We start from the raw sequence: 17,776 nt of genomic DNA, 5'->3' as shown, positions 1-17,776 counted from the left end.
CTCATCTCTGTGATCTCTCTGACTTCTTCAACTCTCCCTTCCCGCTATCTGACCACCACCTCCTCTCCTTCACTCTGTCCTCCTCCCCTGCTCCTGCCTCGCCCAAAGCCACCCTCACTAGACGTAACCTGGATGCTATTGACCCCACCTCCTTGTCCTCCACTCTCGAAACTCTCCTTTCACCCCTTCCCTCCCTGGCCTGTCCCGACCAGGCCTCCTCTCTCTACAATCACTCCCTCACCACTGCCCTGGACGCTGTTGCCCTGGCCTCTTCTATCCGCCGACACTGCATTATTCCCCCACCATGGCACTCAAAATTCACCTGTTTCCTCCAAAGATGCTCTCGCACTGATGAACGCCACTGGAGGAAATCTCGCTCCCTAGCTGACTTCCTCCACTTTAAATTCATACTCTTTTCTTTCTCCTCTGCCCTCTCCCTTGCTAAACAATCCTTCTTTAAGTCCCTCATTTCTTCTCAGTCCTCTAATACCCGCCGCCTCTTTGCCACCTTCAGCTCCCTCCTCTCCCCCCTACCCATCTGTCCTGCCTTCCCTCTCCGCTTCTGACTTCGCCGCTTTCTTCTCTTCCAAAATTGAGGCCATCAGACTGAACATCTTCTCCTCCCCTTCTCCCTCATCACTTCACCTCCCCCCATCAACCAACTCTAGTGCTCCTTCAGCCCTACAACCGGTGAAGACGTTCGCTCCCTTATTCTTTCCTCTTCAACCTCTACCTGCCCTCTCGATCCCATCCCCTCCCACCTCCTTCGCTCTCTCTCTCCAACGGCCTGCTCTTACCTAGCACACCTTTTCAACCTATCACTCTCCTCTGGTGTAGTACCCTCTTCTTTTAAACACGCTCTTATCTCTCCTATCCTCAAAAAACCCAATCTTGACCCCACCTCTCTTGCTAATTATTGCCCTAACTCTCTTCTCCCCTATGCCTCCAAATTACTTGAGCGGATTGTCTGCAGCCACCTAAACAGTCACCTTGTGGACAATTCCCTCCTTGACCCTCTCCGATCTGGCTACCGCCCCCTCCATTCTACTGAAACTGCCCTGGCCAAGGTTATTAATGATCTCCTATCAGCCAAATCCAAGGGTCACTTCTCCGTACTCATCCTCCTTGACCTCTCTGCAGCCTGTGACACTGTGGACCACCCCTCCTGCTGCAAACTCTTCTCTCTCTCAGCCTCTCTGGTTCTTTCCATGCCTGGTTCGCCTCATACCTCGCTAATCGCTCCTTCTCTGTATCCACGTCTGGTGCTTGCTCCTCCCCCTACCCTCTCCACGTAGGAGTCACGCAGGGCTCTGTTCTTGGCCCTCTACTCTTTTCGCTCTACACTTCCTCCCTTGGTGCTCTCATCTCCTCCTTTGGTCTTCAGTATCACCTTTATGCTGACGACATTCAACTCTATATCTCCTCTCCTGATCTTTCCTCCACCCTCCTCGCTCGGGTATCCGATTGCCTCTCCGCCTTCTCCTCCTGGATGTCCGAGCGCTTTCTCAAAATCAATATCTCTAAAACTGAACTTACTCTCTTTCCTCCGCCCAGTCACCCACCCCACGATGACCTCTCTATTGTCGTCAACAACACCACCATCTCCTCTGGCACCCAACTTCGCTGCCTGGTTGTCACCCTCGACTCCTCTCTCTCTTTTGCCCCCCACATTCATTCCCTTGCCCAAGCCTGTCGCTTCCAACTACGCAACATCGCCCGCATCCGTCCTTTTCTCTCTCAGGATGCCACCAAAACTATCATCCACGCACTCATCATCTCCCGCCTTGATTATTGTAACCTCCTCCTCACTGGCCTCCCCCACTCCCGTCTCTCCCCCCTCCGCTCTATACTCAATGCGGCCGCAAGACTCCTCTTTCTCTCACGCCGCTCCTCCTCTGCCTCCCCTCTCTGCCTTGCCTTACACTGGCTCCCCTTCCCCTACAGAATCCTTTTCAAACTCCTCACCACCACTTACAAGCCTCTCTCCAACTCTACAGCCCCTTATATCTCTAACCTCCTCTCCATTCACACTCCTGCCCACTCCCTGCGCTCGGCCAACGACCGCTGCCTCTCCTCCACCCTTATCTCCTCTTCCCACTCCAGAATCCAAGACTTTTTCCGTGCAGCCCCCCTTCTCTGGAACGACCTCCCTCGTTCCATCCGTCTCTCTCCTACTCTGTGCTCCTTCAAACATGCACTCAAAACTCACCTCTTCTTCAAAGCCTACCAACCATCTACTTAACCCCCATCTCCTCCCTTTGCTCGTCCTCCCTTCTCTCCTCTTGCCTCAACTGGCTCCTCTTCTGCCTGGTCTGTTTACCCTCCCTTAGGATGTAAGCTCCTATGAGCAGGGCCCCCTCCCCTCCTGTCTCCATACCTGTTCTTCCGCTCCGTTTTTACTGCATATGACTAGCCGGAGTTTCTGAAGTATTGGTGCTTTTTGTTCATTGTTCTGTATGGTTTCACCCTGTATAGTCTACTGTTAGTACTGTGTGCGGCGCTGCGGATACCTTGTGGCGTCTAACAAATAAATGATAATAATAATAAAGGGTGGAGATTCCGAGTTATACACGGGGTTTCTCTAACATGCGGCATTTAGGCCGGACATCAGAGAAAAAAAAGAGTAGCAAGGAGAAGAGAATGGAATAGAACATTGAGAGTATAGAAAGACAAAACCTGACAGGGAAAATCAAGTCCCTGAGGGTACATCAGATGGTGGTGATGAAGCCAGTATGGTGGACCATTCGGTTCTGGGAGCTTGACGCGACGAAGGTCTTGTTGTTCTTTGAGGAAGAGGAGATGATTCGGAAGGGGCTGGAAGTTCTGTTGTAATTCCAAGTTTTGGAAGCAGGGCCTGGGCTTCAGAGAGAGTTCTGACCATGAGCATCATACCCTGATGCCAAATCAGAATGCGAAAGGGAAATCCCCAGCGGTATTTGATTTGTCATTGGTGGAGAAGTGTGGTGATAGGCTTGAAGTCTCTTCTTTTGGCTAGAGTAAGTGGGGAAAGATCTTGGAATATTTGAAGGCTAACATTGTCGAAGATGATAGACTGGAGACTGCGGACTTCCTTCATGATGTCTTCTTTCGCCGTGAAATAGTGCATTCTAAGGATGACGTCTCTAGTTTGGGACAGATCCTGGGAGCGAGGTCTCAATGCCCGATGGGCTCTATCTAGGAGAAGATGCTCGAGGGGGAGAGCTGTGTAAATTTTTTTTTGAGATTGAGGTCCAAGTGGACGGGTTCAATCTGTTCTGGTATTCCACGGATTCTCATATTGTTGCATCATGCTCGATTGTCTTGCTCTTCTTTTCCTTTTTGTAATTGGGCGATATCTTGGCGGATTTGATGGAGATCCGTTCCGACTGATTGTTGGTTGGTCACCACTTCCTCCACTCTGTGTTCAAGATGATAGGTTCTACCGTCTATGTCAGCGATATCTGCTTTTAATGAGTGGAGGGCTTGTACTGAGGCTTTGACATCTTTCAGCTCTTTGAGGAGGGATAGAAAATCTCGGCGAGTCATTGGAGCAAAGTCTTCGGTATCTGGCTCCGAATCAGAATGATCACTGGATCTGGCAGTGGTTTTCTGTTTGGAGAGGTAGAGGAGGAGATCTCCTCCTGGGGCTTTTTCCCCCCCCTAGGCATCTCGGCAGAATATAAAGTCCACACATTGCAGGAGTAGTAGGGAAGGGAGACTGGTTGCTTTGCTGTGAATGGTTCAGGGCCAAGGGGAGTAGAAAGGCATGGTTAGCACCCAGATATCCGTAGTTCACCGGGTGGAGAAGTTGCAGGGGAACACGGGAGCCCCCACATTGCGAGAAAGTTCAGTGCCAAGGCCTCATTCGGTAGATGGGGTCACCATACAGTGTTAGTAGCCGAAAACGTGTGTTGATGAGCTGAAGTATGGCAAAAGCTACCAGGTGGAAGATGAACTGACGGTTGATACTATTATCTTCTTGGTCTTATGCAGGCCCGTCTGGAGGGGGTCAAACACAGATGGCTATCAAGCCTCACCTCAAAGGACGGACTCTTATTGAATCTGATAAAGGATTAATGTGATGGCCTTTATTTCAGTATACATATGAAAGATGACCACTGGGTGGCAGCACATGCTGCTTGTTGAATGTAGAAGAAAGCAAGTAGATGTTATATAGACTTTTATACAGACACAGTGATAACTCTACTGCAGGCGTGATGCTGTGATCTACATGCAGCTGTGTTAGATGACCCCTTTTGTAGATATGATCAGCTGTGAGGGGACTGGTGCTCTTGTTTTGACAGGGGGGCGCCCTACTATTCAAAGCTGGTAGCAAAAAGGTGAGAGGAGATGGGGAAGTATTGTAGTGCTGGTGGTCTGAGGACTTTGCCCAAAACTCCTCTAGAAGCACCAGAAGTGCGGCAGTGGTGTCCTCCAGGTAAACCCCACGTGTTGCAAGCGGAGGTGGGGAGAGTAAGGTAGTTGCAGCTCTCACTTAGGTCAGCAATTCTGTTCACTTTGTGTAGGGGTCCGCGGGGAGGCTGAAACGTTGGTCCGGGGCCTCAACAGGAAGTAGGCCGCTGACTTCAGCTGATGGAGCTAGCAGTGAGTCACAGGAGGCTGGGGGGTCTGGATGTAATACCGACAGTGAGAGGGCAGCGGGTCCAGCTCTCAGAGGGGCTTCCGGCAAAAGATGCCCAGCTGCCTGCAGGAGGGCTCAGAGTCGGTTTTCCGAGGTCCCAGCCAGTAAGTCGGGTATGGAATGTTAGCTGGCAGGCTTCGCAAATAGGAAGCTATGGTAAAGGGGGTTATATGACGGGGGTACCCCGAAATATAGAGGGATTAGGGTCTCGGGGAGAGGGGAGCTCGGAGACGTGCGACCAGTCGAGATGGCATCCTAGTTACGCCCCCTCAGGGTCAATTTTGATAGCAGCCAATTAACAAACCAGTATGTTTTTTTGGAGTGTGGGAGGAAACCGGAGCACCCAGAGGAAACCCATGCAGACACAGGGAGAAAATACAAACTCCACACAGATAAGACCATGGTCGGGAATTGAACTCATGACCCCAGTGCTGTGAGGCAGAAGTGCTAACTACTAGGTCAGTTGCAGATTGAAATTAAATGCAATAAAATACCAAAAAATAAATAATATAGGATTTAAGATGATATTGGAAGAGGTCTTCATTTGGTAAGAGACAAAATATCTGTATTTATGGATTCCTGACTATAATGGGTGGGACTAACAGAGTTGAACAATTAAGGGTTAATACACATGTGTGGCAAACATTATAGTAACGTTGGGCCTGATTCATTAAGGATCTTAACTTGAGAAACTTCTTATTTCAGTCTCCTGGACAAAACCATGTTACAATGCAAGGGGTGCAAACTAGATTTCTGTTTTGCACATAAGTTAAATAATGTCTGTTTTTTCATGGAGCACACAAATATCAACTTTAAGTTTCAGTGTACAAATAAGTTACCACGTATTTGTGTGCTACATGAAAAAACAGACAGTATTTAACTTATGTGCAAAACAGAATACTAGTTTGCACCCCTTGCATTGTAACATGGTTTTGTCCAGGAGACTGAAATAAGAAGTTTCTCAAGTTAAGATCCTTAATGAATCAGGCCCGTTGTGCGTTTGGAGTGGCTGTAAAGTAATTAAATAGGATGATCACGATACTTTTAAAATCTCTGCCTTGAAAAACCTTACAGCCAAAAGTGAATCGGCATGACTGTGTTTGAGTGAATGTCTGCAAGTTATAAGTGTACCAACCAAGCTAGCAATGCATTTTAGTGAACAGTAACTTATGACAAGGCATAGTTTTTATTAAACGGATATGTCATTGAGACATTTCAGTTACATTTAGGCAATCTTCATTGCCCGGCTTAATTTATCCTTCTTGACACCTAAGACACAGTGGGAATGAATGATTAATGGAACCTACCTCTTGGCTCTACGCTTAATTGATTGGTGAAAGTGTGGAAAACAAAATGGTCCAACTGAGGTTGAGATTATAGCTGCAATTATGCTTTAAAACTGACAGCATCTCAGTTACAATTTACCATTCATCAGTTTATATCTCTTTGCTTATGCATCTATACTTCCGAGCAAAGGTCATAAGAATGTAAATGTAAGAATGTAAATTTGAGACTAACTTGACAATAGTACAGGGAAAGACTCAGATATTGCAGATTTGAGCTAAAGAAAAAATATATAATTGACTAATTGTATACATCTAAGAATATAACCCAGGGAAGAAGGACTTTAAACTGTTTCTCTCACTGCTACTATATAGCAGACAGAGTGTAATCAACTACATTATATTTTAAATCACTAATTTAGTATTTCTAATCACTAATTTAGTATTTCTAATCACTTAATGTAACCATTTTTATTTTTCTTCTTTCTATATTGTTTTTAAATTGCGCTGCTAAATCTTATTCATATTTCTGGTAACAATTCTGTTATATATTTTTTAGCAAATTTAAATAAAAGTTCAATATTAGATAATCAGATTAATCAGTTAAAATGACTCCTTCTCTCTGTTTCTGTAAATATATTTGGCTCTAACAAGTGATTAGGATAGCACCTTCCCAAGTATATATGAAAATTATTTGAGTCACATTGACAATAGGGGATATTATAATACAATAATATATACAGTAAATTACTTGTGCAGTTAAACTTCCAACTTCCCCCCACCCTTTTTTTATAGGAACTAGCCTAGATAAACCTAACACCATCAAGGCAATTATGGCAATGACTGTATTTATGTCCTGGCCAATCAGTTGCTGGGTGAAATCATGTGAGTGGAAAATGTTGACTGCTCAGCTGCTAGGTAGTGAGCAGTGATGAGTCTTTCAAAAACTGATAAGTCAGCTGCAATGTGGAACCCTGGTAGGAGCTCAAGAAGCAAGGTGATTATGGCTGTACAGCAACAGAAACACAACAACTCTAACATTCAGTAAAATCTGGAATGAACTTCTAAAACAAAAGAGTAGCAAAAATATAACACAGAGCAGCAAAAACATAACAGATCACCTGCCCTGGTGGGCAGGTGCCCACAAGGCTTGCCTGGTGAGCCCCTGCCTTAACACCATGGTAACCTGACACCTACTCCCTAGTATTTGGAGACACCTCCACAATTTAGAAGTGGATCTGGGTGTGCATCAAATTGGAAGAATATGAATTGGCGCATTGTGCAAAAATGTAAACATCAATCTGCTACCACTTTAGAGACAGTCCTTTCATTAAGTAAAACTTTATAACTTTTGTCCTATAATACTGCTTAGCTTAGCCTTATTTATGGCTTATACATGCATGTGAGAAAGGGAACATTTAAACTACTTAGGCATATGAAAGGTGCAATATGGTTCCCACTAAAAGTATAGGATGAGACCCAATCTCCACTAGCTCTGATGTTTTGCAAAATGCAAGTCTGATTACAAAGTGGAATTAGCTGTACACCTCTACACACAGCAATGAATGCCATTAAACTATTCCCTCTCCCCCACTTTATATCATTTTGCGAAAGAAGATTATTGAAATTAGATATAGTTTTATCGTGCTCTACAAAACTAGGAGCTCCATTGCGACTGCTTTTTGAGATTTTCTCCTTCAGCTGGGTAAGTGCAATGTAGGGTGTGTGACCATACAGCATAATAGGAAACTGCATTTGATCCTGTTTGTCTTACTCTGCACTGGGAGGATGGGACAGGACTACTGTGCATGCAATCTGCCTCCTGTCTTGCAAGCCAGTAGCAGAGGTGTATTATATACTACTTCACTATACGTGTATCAGTCAAACCTCTTGGACCCTGCTGCCATGTACTGCAAAGTAGGTCATCGCCATTTATTTACATTTGAGCAATTCTAGGTGCACTTGTGAAAACTGAAGCGCATGGCCCTACGAAAAAGAATCTTGAACAGCACCTTGGCAACTTTGTGCTTCATGCATGAGGCTCACAGACAGTTTAACACTCTATCATGGGGGCACTTTCAAAATAATTTTACACAATTATTATCATCAGATATGAGGATATATTTTACATATAGTGTTCTTACTATATATGTGGGCATAGGCAGATACATTATATAATATGTATCTTAATTGTCCTTAACTTTGAGTGATATTCCCAGGTTTTTATTATTCACTCCTTGAAATATTTTTCCCTGGAAGTGTCATTACTTTTCAGTCCTAAACAATTGCATACTGCAATTCCTCTATTCTGTATAATAGTTGTTGATTTATAATAGAGGTGGATGGAGAGACAATCTGGGGCCCATAGCAATAGGAGGCCCATGGCTCTGGTCTCATCAACCCTAGGATACTGGCAAGGAATTGAAATACTATGATGGGTTTTAGGGGCTATGCCCCAGTCTGTGTCTCCCCTCCTCCAACAGACATGTATGTATATTTATATATTTTTTTTTTTAGTCTCCTAAATCTGCATTCATCAGCGCAGCAAAGAAAGAGAAACTTCGCTCCAATCCAGGAAGAGTGCGATTTTCTGAATTGGTGACTGTAGGGGACACAGAAGCAGTAAGTAGTGGCAACCACATGTGTGTATATTCTGTACACTGGCAAAACTGTTCATCATTAAATCACCCATACTACACATTGACATTAAAGGCATATTCTGTACACTGGCAAAACTGTTCATCATTAAATCACCCACACTACACATTGACATTAAAGGCAAATGATAACTAAAATACTAAAGGCTTCATTTAGAGTTGGAGTAAATACATCTAGAAGGTATAGAGTGCAGCATGGGGGTCGGGGGTGCGCCACATTTCGGTGAAAGTCAGCATGTCGATGGTGACTACCCCGACAACACTTACTCCGACCCCTTGATACCGAAGGATTCCTTCCCGACGAGGATTGATGACGACTGTTAAGGCTAGCGACTGTAGTCATACCCGATGAAGCAAGAATCCGGCGTGACTTGATGACGTCACTTACATCGCCGACGCTATTATCGCTGTTGTTAAGGGGGTAATGAAAGTATGTGCCCATGTCCAATATAGTTTGCAAACTGTTCTGCATTGGACATTGGTTTTGCCAAGGTTCAAAGTTACTCATTTTTTTTGGCTTTACTTTCCTTAATGAATCAGGCCCATAGAATGCAGACAGTGTTGATTTCCATGACTTCAGGGAAATAATGGCCCACCAATATACAATCTACCATGCACAACCTTTATTGGGTTAAATATTTTCTTTTGAAGCTATTTGAAAAATAATTTTGAATGCCTGGAGCTTTGTGAAAGAGAAAAGGTCAACACAAATGAAGATGGTTCCCAAACTTTTGCAGTTCGCGGCACCCTTAGAGTCTCCAAATTTTTTCAAGGCACCCCTCCAAAATAATTACTGAGCAGTCCTGTTTTAGAAGTAGTTGGGTCAAAAAATTGAAATAAGTATTTAGGTCACGACAGAAATACTTATTTTGTTGTATGCAAAAATGCCCCTCTGCATCCAGACACTCAGCCCCCTCTGCATCCAGGCACACTGCCCCCTCTGCATCCAGGCACACTGCCCCCTCTGCATCCAGGCACACTGCCCTCTCTCACGATGCCTCCTCTGCCCTCTCCTCTGCCCTCTGTCACGCTGTCCCCTCCTCTGCCCTCTGTCACCCTCCTCTGCCCTCTCTCACGCTGTCACCCTCTTCTGCCCTCTCTCACGCTGTCACCCTCCTCTGCCATCTGCCCTCCTCCTCTGCCATCTGCCCTCCTCCTCTGCCGTCTGTCCCCCTCCTCTGCCGTCTGTCCCCCTCCTCTGCCCTCTGTCCCCCTCCTCTGCTCTCTGTCTCCCTCCTCGGCCATCTGCCCTCCTCCTCTGCTCTCTGTCCCCCTTCTCTGCCATCTGCCCTCCTCCTCTGCTCTCTGTCCCCCTCCTCTGCCATCTGTCCCCCTCCTCTGCCATCTGCCCTCATCTGCCATCTGCTCTACTCCTCTGCTCTCTGTCCCCCTTCTCTGCCATCTGTCCCCCTCCTCTGACATCTGCCCTCCTCCTCTGCTCTCTGTCCCCCTCCTCTGCCATCTGCCCTCCTCCTCTGCTCTCTGTCCCCCTCCTCTGCCATCTTCCCTCCTCCTCTGCCATCTGCCCTCCTCCTCTGCCATCTGTCCCCCTCCTCTGCCATCTGTCCCCCTCCTCTGCCATCTGTCCCCCTCCTCTGCCATCTGCCCTCCTCCTCTGCTCTCTGTCCCCCTCCTCTGCTCTCTGTCCCCCTCCTCTGCCATCTGCCCTCCTCTGCCATCTGCCCTCCTCCTCTGCCCTCTGTCCCCCTCCTCTGCCATCTGCCCTCCTCCTCTGCTCTCTGTCCCCCTCCTCTGCCATCTGCCCTCCTCCTCTGCTCTCTGTCCCCCTCCTCTGCCATCTGCCCTCCTCCTCTGCTCTCTGTCCCCCTCCTCTACCATCTGCCCTCCTCCTCTGCTCTCTGTCCCCCTCCTCTGCCATCTGCCCTCCTCCTCTGCCCCGCGCCAGGTGCCAGCTATAGAAAAAAGAAAGCAAACAGAAACTTACCAATCCGCGCGGCGCTAGGACCCAGCAGCCTCCTCTCTCGCGCAGCTGTCACTGACGTCGATATTCAGTGACAGCTGCGGGAGAGAGGAGGCTGCTGGGTCCTAGCGCCGCGCGGATTGGTAAGTTTCTGTTTGCTTTCTTTTTTCTAGGGCTGGCCCAAGGCACCCCAGTGACAGCGCCGCGGCACCCCTGGGAGCAGCGGCGCACACTTTGGGAACCGCCGGACTAGGCGGTAAGAACCAAGATTAATATTTTTGAAAACTGTGTATGTTTTATTAAAGCAAGAACAGGTCTGAGAGAAAATACTTTAGCCTGATGATTATGGTGGATATTCACACCTGCCTTGCTGAAAAATAGTTTCTGATTGACTTTACCAGCGCATGTTTTATGACAAACATCACCTTCCAGAACTTGGTGATCAGAGATGCTGGTATCCACACAGACGCTCAAGAAGGAGAGGGAACTGACAATATAGTTTAGGTTGGGCACAGGAGAAATTTAAAAAAAGCAAGTTTTGTTATTGAATTAGAGAACATAATTATTAAATATAATCTGTGCATAGCGGAGCAAATCTGGAGAGACATTTTAATGGTTGGAGACATAGGTCCAGAAGTAGTGTTCAAGGGTCTGATCAGCCCTCTCTTTCAGTCCATTAGAGGCTGATAGAATTAAATGACCAGGTTAATGCCTAGTTGAATGTGACAGTATTATATTTATACTGTCGTATAATGAGACTGGCACTTTTACTTATTTTCATCACTATTGCAAGGTGGTCACAGCAATGTGAAACCAGTACAAACTGGATTGTGGAGCATAGCTAGGTGCTTGCCACATATGTTTACAAATAATTGGTCCAGTTTGATCCCATATTGTTGAGTACAGTTCACTAAACAATTAAGGATACAGCATCTACAGTTGTCTCTGTCTAATACACCACCACAGGGAAGTTAAAGAACTGTTTAATTAGTTGTCAATCCAATTTTAAAAAAGCAGGAACAAGTTGGAAATTATCTCAATGACCATTTCCCTCCTCTTTATGTCCCAGAGGAGACAAATGGTAAATTGTGCTGCTGTTCAAAGGTTATGATGTAAATAATGAACACCTGGTACATTTAAAACAGTGCTGAAGCACAGTTGTGTGTAGCACACTATATGGCTGTATTTTTCAAATATGTTTGCATTCCTTAGAAAAATGTTTTTGTATAAAACCTGTGACCCAATATTCTCCTGAAAGAGCTGGAACCAATAGTACGGGAGGGAATTACAATGTTATGAAATTAACTTGAGGGAAGAGCAGTGCTTCTGTTAATTTGTTTATTTGTGTCAGATTATGAGACAATGAGTCACTCCTGAGGCCTTGCTGTTACAATGAGACAGCAGACTCTGCTGGCCAATCCAGTAGCTTTAATTAGTATAACACTGTCAATGTGCAACACACTACAGCTTTATTGACTAAAAATGAGTGAAATTGATAATCAGAAAATAAGAGTAATTGAACCAGCTGTAATAGTAAATGAAAAAAGTAACATTATACATAAGTTAACTTATAACTGCAACACACATAACATGATCACAAGTATCACATTTAGTAAAATGAGAATACTAAATAGATGCTAGATAAATAGTTGCAACACATTTAGAGTTAGGAGTATATCCAGCTACAAGGTGCAATTTTGCACATCCAGCAGATAATATCTGAAGAAGATATGAACAGATGACCATCCAATTGATTTGCAGAGATCAACTGTTGAGGCCTGAGCCCTACATGCCCAAGAGGTGGGCTCTCGATGAGAGTACTTTGTGAAGTTGGGGCAACCTCTTGTATGCCTGTACAATTACTTCTCTGATCCACCACGAGATGGTCTTTTTGGACTGGGCATATTGTTTCCAAGGTCCTGATAGAATCATAAAAAGTTGTTCTGTTTTCCTAAATTCTTTTATCCTAGATAGATATACAGAGATTGCTCTGACTAAATTCAATTTGTGCACCTCCCTTTTTCAGTTATCAGTCGATTGTGGACAGAAAGACTAAATTATAATCTCCCAATTAATGAGAAAGATAGACACCGCTTTAGACAAAAAAGATGGCCTTGGTCCTCATCCCAACTTCATCTGTCTAGACATTTAAAAAGGTCTCTTTGTGCCATAAAGCATGTAATTCTCCAATTTTAGGGCCATGAAGTAATTACCACAAGAAACACTACTTTACTTCAAGACACTGTCATGGTTAGGGCCCTATCACAAATTAAAAAAATAAAAAAAAAAATATTTGAGTGCTCCCCACAGATATAAGCTGTATAAGTTGCTATGCTGGGTCCAGCAATGGCAGGACCCGGAAACTACACAATTTAGTCTAAGGGTTAGGGTCAGGGTTAAGCGCCGGGTCCTGCTATTGGTGCTTTAAATTCAGAAATCTCAATGCCGCTCTGTTTTATGACGTCAAAGTGAAGTGCCGGCATGCAGTATGTTCGCTATTTCTACCAGTCTGGATGTAAGTGTTTTCGGAAATGTCCCATAACTATTTTAATGTAAGTCTGCATTTAAACCATGTTGCTCTTATAGTCATGTGATTTTTTTGGTTTATATACTCGTTGTTCGGTGTTATAAGCGTAGGACTAACGTACCCCACCCGAAGGCGTTGGATATGCCACCATGCACAGGAGAAAAGACCTATGGTGGAGGAAATCATCCACAGGAGGCAAAGATCAGTCTGTATCGGAATCTGTTGTTGAGGCTGAAGAGAGAGAGAGAGAGAAAGAGAGAGAGAAGTGGGAAAAGAGGAGTGAGTAAGATTTCTCTAATCTTCTCTTTAAATAATAATTGGTATGGGCAGGTTTTCAAAATATAATATTTCTATTCTTTGTTAAAAAAATATGATACATAGATAGAGTCTTTACTGGGTGAAGCAGACAAATGCCCAGGATCTCAAATGCCAATTGACAATTTATCTTTAGTTAACTCATTATTTTTAGAAAATGTTGCTCATCATTGCCAGAAGCACTAATTATCCTTGCCAAAAGCACACCTTCCCAGACAAGGCTTACATTCCATTTATCATTAATCTTAATTCTGAACCTTATTTTTGTGTTGTGAAATAAAAATGGTCATGTGTTCCTTATCTGTTATATAACGTGTTTTTCTCTGTATTGTTCAATATGTGTTTGTCCGTTCACTTAAAAGCACAGACACATAAAATTCAAGTTCATTAGTTCATTCTATTGAGCTTAATTGTTAATATAGGGATTTTGTTAATTAATTGTTACTTTGACAGGAGATAAGATGAAAGAGAGAAATATAAGAGAAAATAGAGAGAATGAGAAGAGAGAGAGATAAAACAAGAGAAAAAAGTAGAGGAAAAATTGCTACTCCATTTGTAGATGACGGTCCTTTGAGGGTTCCTCATGATAGGAAGATTGAAAGATGTTTTCAGAAACCACACATTCCTTCTGGAACTATTTTAAATGGTTTTAGGGCATTTATTCTTTGGGGAGACACTCTACATACAGATATCAGCAGAAATATAGACAAAACCTTTTTTAAAGCACAGAGGTTATGCAGGGATGGATTTATTTCCCTTGTTAGATATCGTTGGATACCATCACTTTTTCTGCCAAATTATGGCTTCAGCTATAATAGCTAGAAGAGTTCTCAAGTTGCGTCCATGGACAGCAGATATTCACTCACTAATATTTATATGTTATTTTTAAGTATGAGAGAGAGAGAGAGAAAGAGAGAGAGAGAGAGAGAGAGAGAGAGAGGTGCACAGGAAAGAAGTTGTTTTATTTTACTAAATCTTCTTAAAGGGAATTTTGGATTGAGGAAGATGTTCTTGCTTCATTAATCCCCATGTATCTATAAGTATAGTTAAGAAGAATTACCATATTATCCAGGTTAAACAATCCAGATCAACAAAGGATTCTAATCAGACAGATCTCGTCCAAACTTGTAGGTGACCTTGTTCTCCTCATCCCCTGCATAGTATATAAATCCTTTCTAGTAAAAAATCATTTCATCATCCAATAAACCAATTATTTAAACTGCTCAGGGGGCTATGAATTGTTTCCCTTAGGTTTAGAATGGACCTCTTCATAATCTGCAGGTAAAGGTTTATCACAGGTTCCATAGACCTTATTTCTTTACTTTCACAAGCTCTGAGAAGGGAAAATACTTAATAACAAACAAATAACTAAATAATTCAAATAAAAACACCCTGAATGAGGTGCTTAACTAGGACGTGGGTCCTTATGCGGCCCAAGGGAAGCCATCCTTAGTCCTGACTTTCATCACCAGCTGTGCTTTATTTGGACTTCTAGCACTACAGTCATGGCCAAAAGTTTTGAGAATTACACAAATATTATTTTCACAAAGTCGGCTGCCCCAATTTTATGATGGCAGTATACTCCAGAATGTCATGAAGAGTGATCAGATGAGTTGCAATTCATTTCAAAGTCCCTCTTTGCCGTGACAATGAACTTTATCCCAAAAACAACATTTCCACTGCATTTCAGCCCTGCCACAAAAAGACCAGTTGACATCAGGCCAGTGGTTTTCTCGTTAACACAGGTGAAAGTGTTGACAAGAGCAAGGCTGAAGATTACTTTGTCATGCTGATTGAGTTAGAATAACAGACTGGAAGCTTTAAAATGAGGGTGGTGCTTGAAATCATTGTTCTTCCTCTGTTAACCATGGTTAGCTGCAAGGAAACACGTGCAGTCATCACTGCTTTGCACAAAAAGGGCTTCACAGGCAAGGATATTGCTGCTAGTAAGATTGCACCTAAATCAACCATTTTTCAGATTATCAAGAACTTCAAGGAGAGAGGTTCAAAAGTTGTTAAAAAGTCTTCAGGGCACCCAAAAATGTTCAGCAAGTGCCAGGACTGTCTCCTAAAGATGATTCACTGTGGGATTGGGGCACAACCAGTGCAGAGCTTGCTTAGTAATGGCAGCAGGCAGGTCTGCACACACAATGAGGTGAAGACTTTTAGAGGATGCTCAGGTGTCAAGAAGTCCAGCAAAGAAGCCACTTCTCTCCAGGAAAAACTTCAGGGACAGACTAATATTCTGCAAAAGGTACAGGGATTGGACTGCTGAGGACTGGGGTAAATTCATTTTCTCTGACGAACCCCCTTTCAGATTGTTTGGGTCATCTGGAAAAACGCTTATTGGGAGAAGGAAAGGTGGGCACAACCATCAGTCCTGTGTCATGCCAACAGTAAAGCATCCTGAGACCATTCATGTGTGGAGTTGCATCTCAGCCAAGGGAGTGGGCTCACTCAAAATTTTGTCTAAGAATACTGCCATGAATAAAGAGTGGTACCAAAACATCCTCCAACAGCAACTTCTTCCAACCATCCAAGGGCAGTTTGGTGACGAAAAATGTATTTTCCAGCATGATGGAGCTAAGGCAAAAGTGCTCGGAACTAAAACATCGAAATTTTGGGTCAATGGCCAGAAAACTCCCCAGACCTTTATCCTATTGAGAACTTGTGGTCAATCCTCAAGAGGTGGGTGGACAAACAAAAACCTACAAATTCTGACAAACTCCAAACATTGATTAGGCAAGAATGGGCTCCCATCAGTCAGTAAGTGGCCCAGAAGTCGATTGACAACATGCCAGGGCAAATTGCAGAGGTCTTCAAACAGAATGGTCAACACTGAAAACATTGACTCTTTGCATAAACTTAATATAATTCGCAATAAAAGCCTTTGACACTTATGAAATGCTTCTGATTTTACTTCAGTATACCATAGTAACATCTGACAAAATGGTCTAAAAACACTAATACAACAAACTTTGTGAAAACCAATATTTGTGTCCTTCTCAAAACTTTTGGCCATAGCTGTACAGGAGAGGAAGCTTAATAAAGCATTGAGAGCCATTGTGGCAAGGTCTGGAAGACAAGCCTCCTGATAACATGATCCATGTAAGGAATGTACCTCTTATCATAAGAATCAGCAACACCTGTTAATAGAGTCTGGCCTGTAACTAAGAGACCACAAGAGAAGCATAAACATCTTTTTCAGTGATACTGGTTGCAGTCGCTTAGCAACTGGTACTGCAACCGAGAAGGACACAGAGGTACCTGACTGAAAGACGCCTGGAAAAGTTGCTATGCAAGAGCCATGAGCATGTGACACTGATCATAACAGGTGTCAGGTGCCGTCCCCGCTATTCCTCTGCTTCACAGGGACGGCTGCCTGATAGACTCGGCTGGGGGCGTACTGCTGCTAAGCAACAGGCACGCAGCGTCCCAGGACGTCCAAGCACTGTTGGGTGTGTGCACCCTAACTCGTTCCGTTGCTAGGCAACGGGACGCTTCCATTCGGGGGTCAGTGGGGCCTCAGCATCCGTAGCTACAGCCTGACAATTTACTCTGGCCATGACTGACGGTACTGGGGAATCTTCTGTCCGAGATCTCCTCCTCCATTTGGCCCAATGGGTGGAACAACAGAAGACTAACCAGGCACAACTACTCCAATGTATCCAAGGAATACTATCCCATCTGGACTCTCTGCAGGGATCTTTGAATCCTCCCCAAGCAGCACCTCTTGCCGCACCTCCTCTCAGTGCCAATGCCACCTCTTCCAGAAATTTGCGTATACCTGCCCCAGAGAAATATGATGGCAATCCTAAGGGTTGCCAAGGATTTATAAACCAGTGCTCTATCCAATTCAAACTCGCTCTGGAAATCTTTCCCTCCTCACCGGACAGGCTCTGGCCTGGGCCTCTCCTCTATGGGAACGGGATGATGCTTCTCTTCGTAATTCCTTTGTCTTATTGAAAATTTTTGCCAAGTTTTTGATGAGCCTGGTCCTGTGTTATCTGCCACTTCAAGCTTGCTTGCTCTTCGGCAGGGGTCACTCTCTGCTGGGCAATATGCCGTCCAATTCCGGACACTAGATGGAACGATGAAACACTGACGGCTACCTTTTGGCAGGGTTTGTCTGACCAAATTAAGGATGCTCTAGCCTCTCGAGATCTTCCTTCTAACCAGGACGAATTGATTGCACTTAGCATCAAGGTGGACATTCGCCAACAGGAACGTTCCCTGGAGAGGGACCAGAGCCACTGCCTTTCCCGATTAGCTCCTCGCTTCCAGGCTCCTGTCTCCCCGATTGAAGAGCCTATGCAGATTGGACGCTTCCGTCTCTCCCGGCATGAACGAGAACGCCGGATAAAGAACCATCTTTGTCTCTATTGTGGAGAACCCGGTCATCTGTTGTCAGCATGTACCAAGATGCCGGGAAATAACACCTCCTAGGCGATA

The 17,776-nt window shown here is 44.4% G+C and overlaps 1 protein-coding gene across 1 annotated transcript in view; it reads left to right on the top strand.

The window, feature by feature from the left end:
- FRMPD3 (FERM and PDZ domain containing 3) overlaps positions 1–17,776 on the top strand; it is a 735,664-nt gene that overhangs the window by 264,732 nt on the left and 453,156 nt on the right. Inside the window, exon 6 of the mRNA XM_075184613.1 lies at positions 8,422–8,526. Coding sequence (XP_075040714.1) covers positions 8,422–8,526 — 105 coding nt within the window. The remainder of the gene's footprint in view (positions 1–8,421; positions 8,527–17,776) is intronic.

Source organism: Mixophyes fleayi, chromosome 9 (assembly GCF_038048845.1).
Source record: "Mixophyes fleayi isolate aMixFle1 chromosome 9, aMixFle1.hap1, whole genome shotgun sequence".
Lineage (NCBI taxonomy): Eukaryota > Metazoa > Chordata > Amphibia > Anura > Limnodynastidae > Mixophyes > Mixophyes fleayi.
The sequence above is the reverse complement of the archived record's forward strand: the minus strand, read 5'-3'. Positions and strand labels throughout refer to the sequence as shown.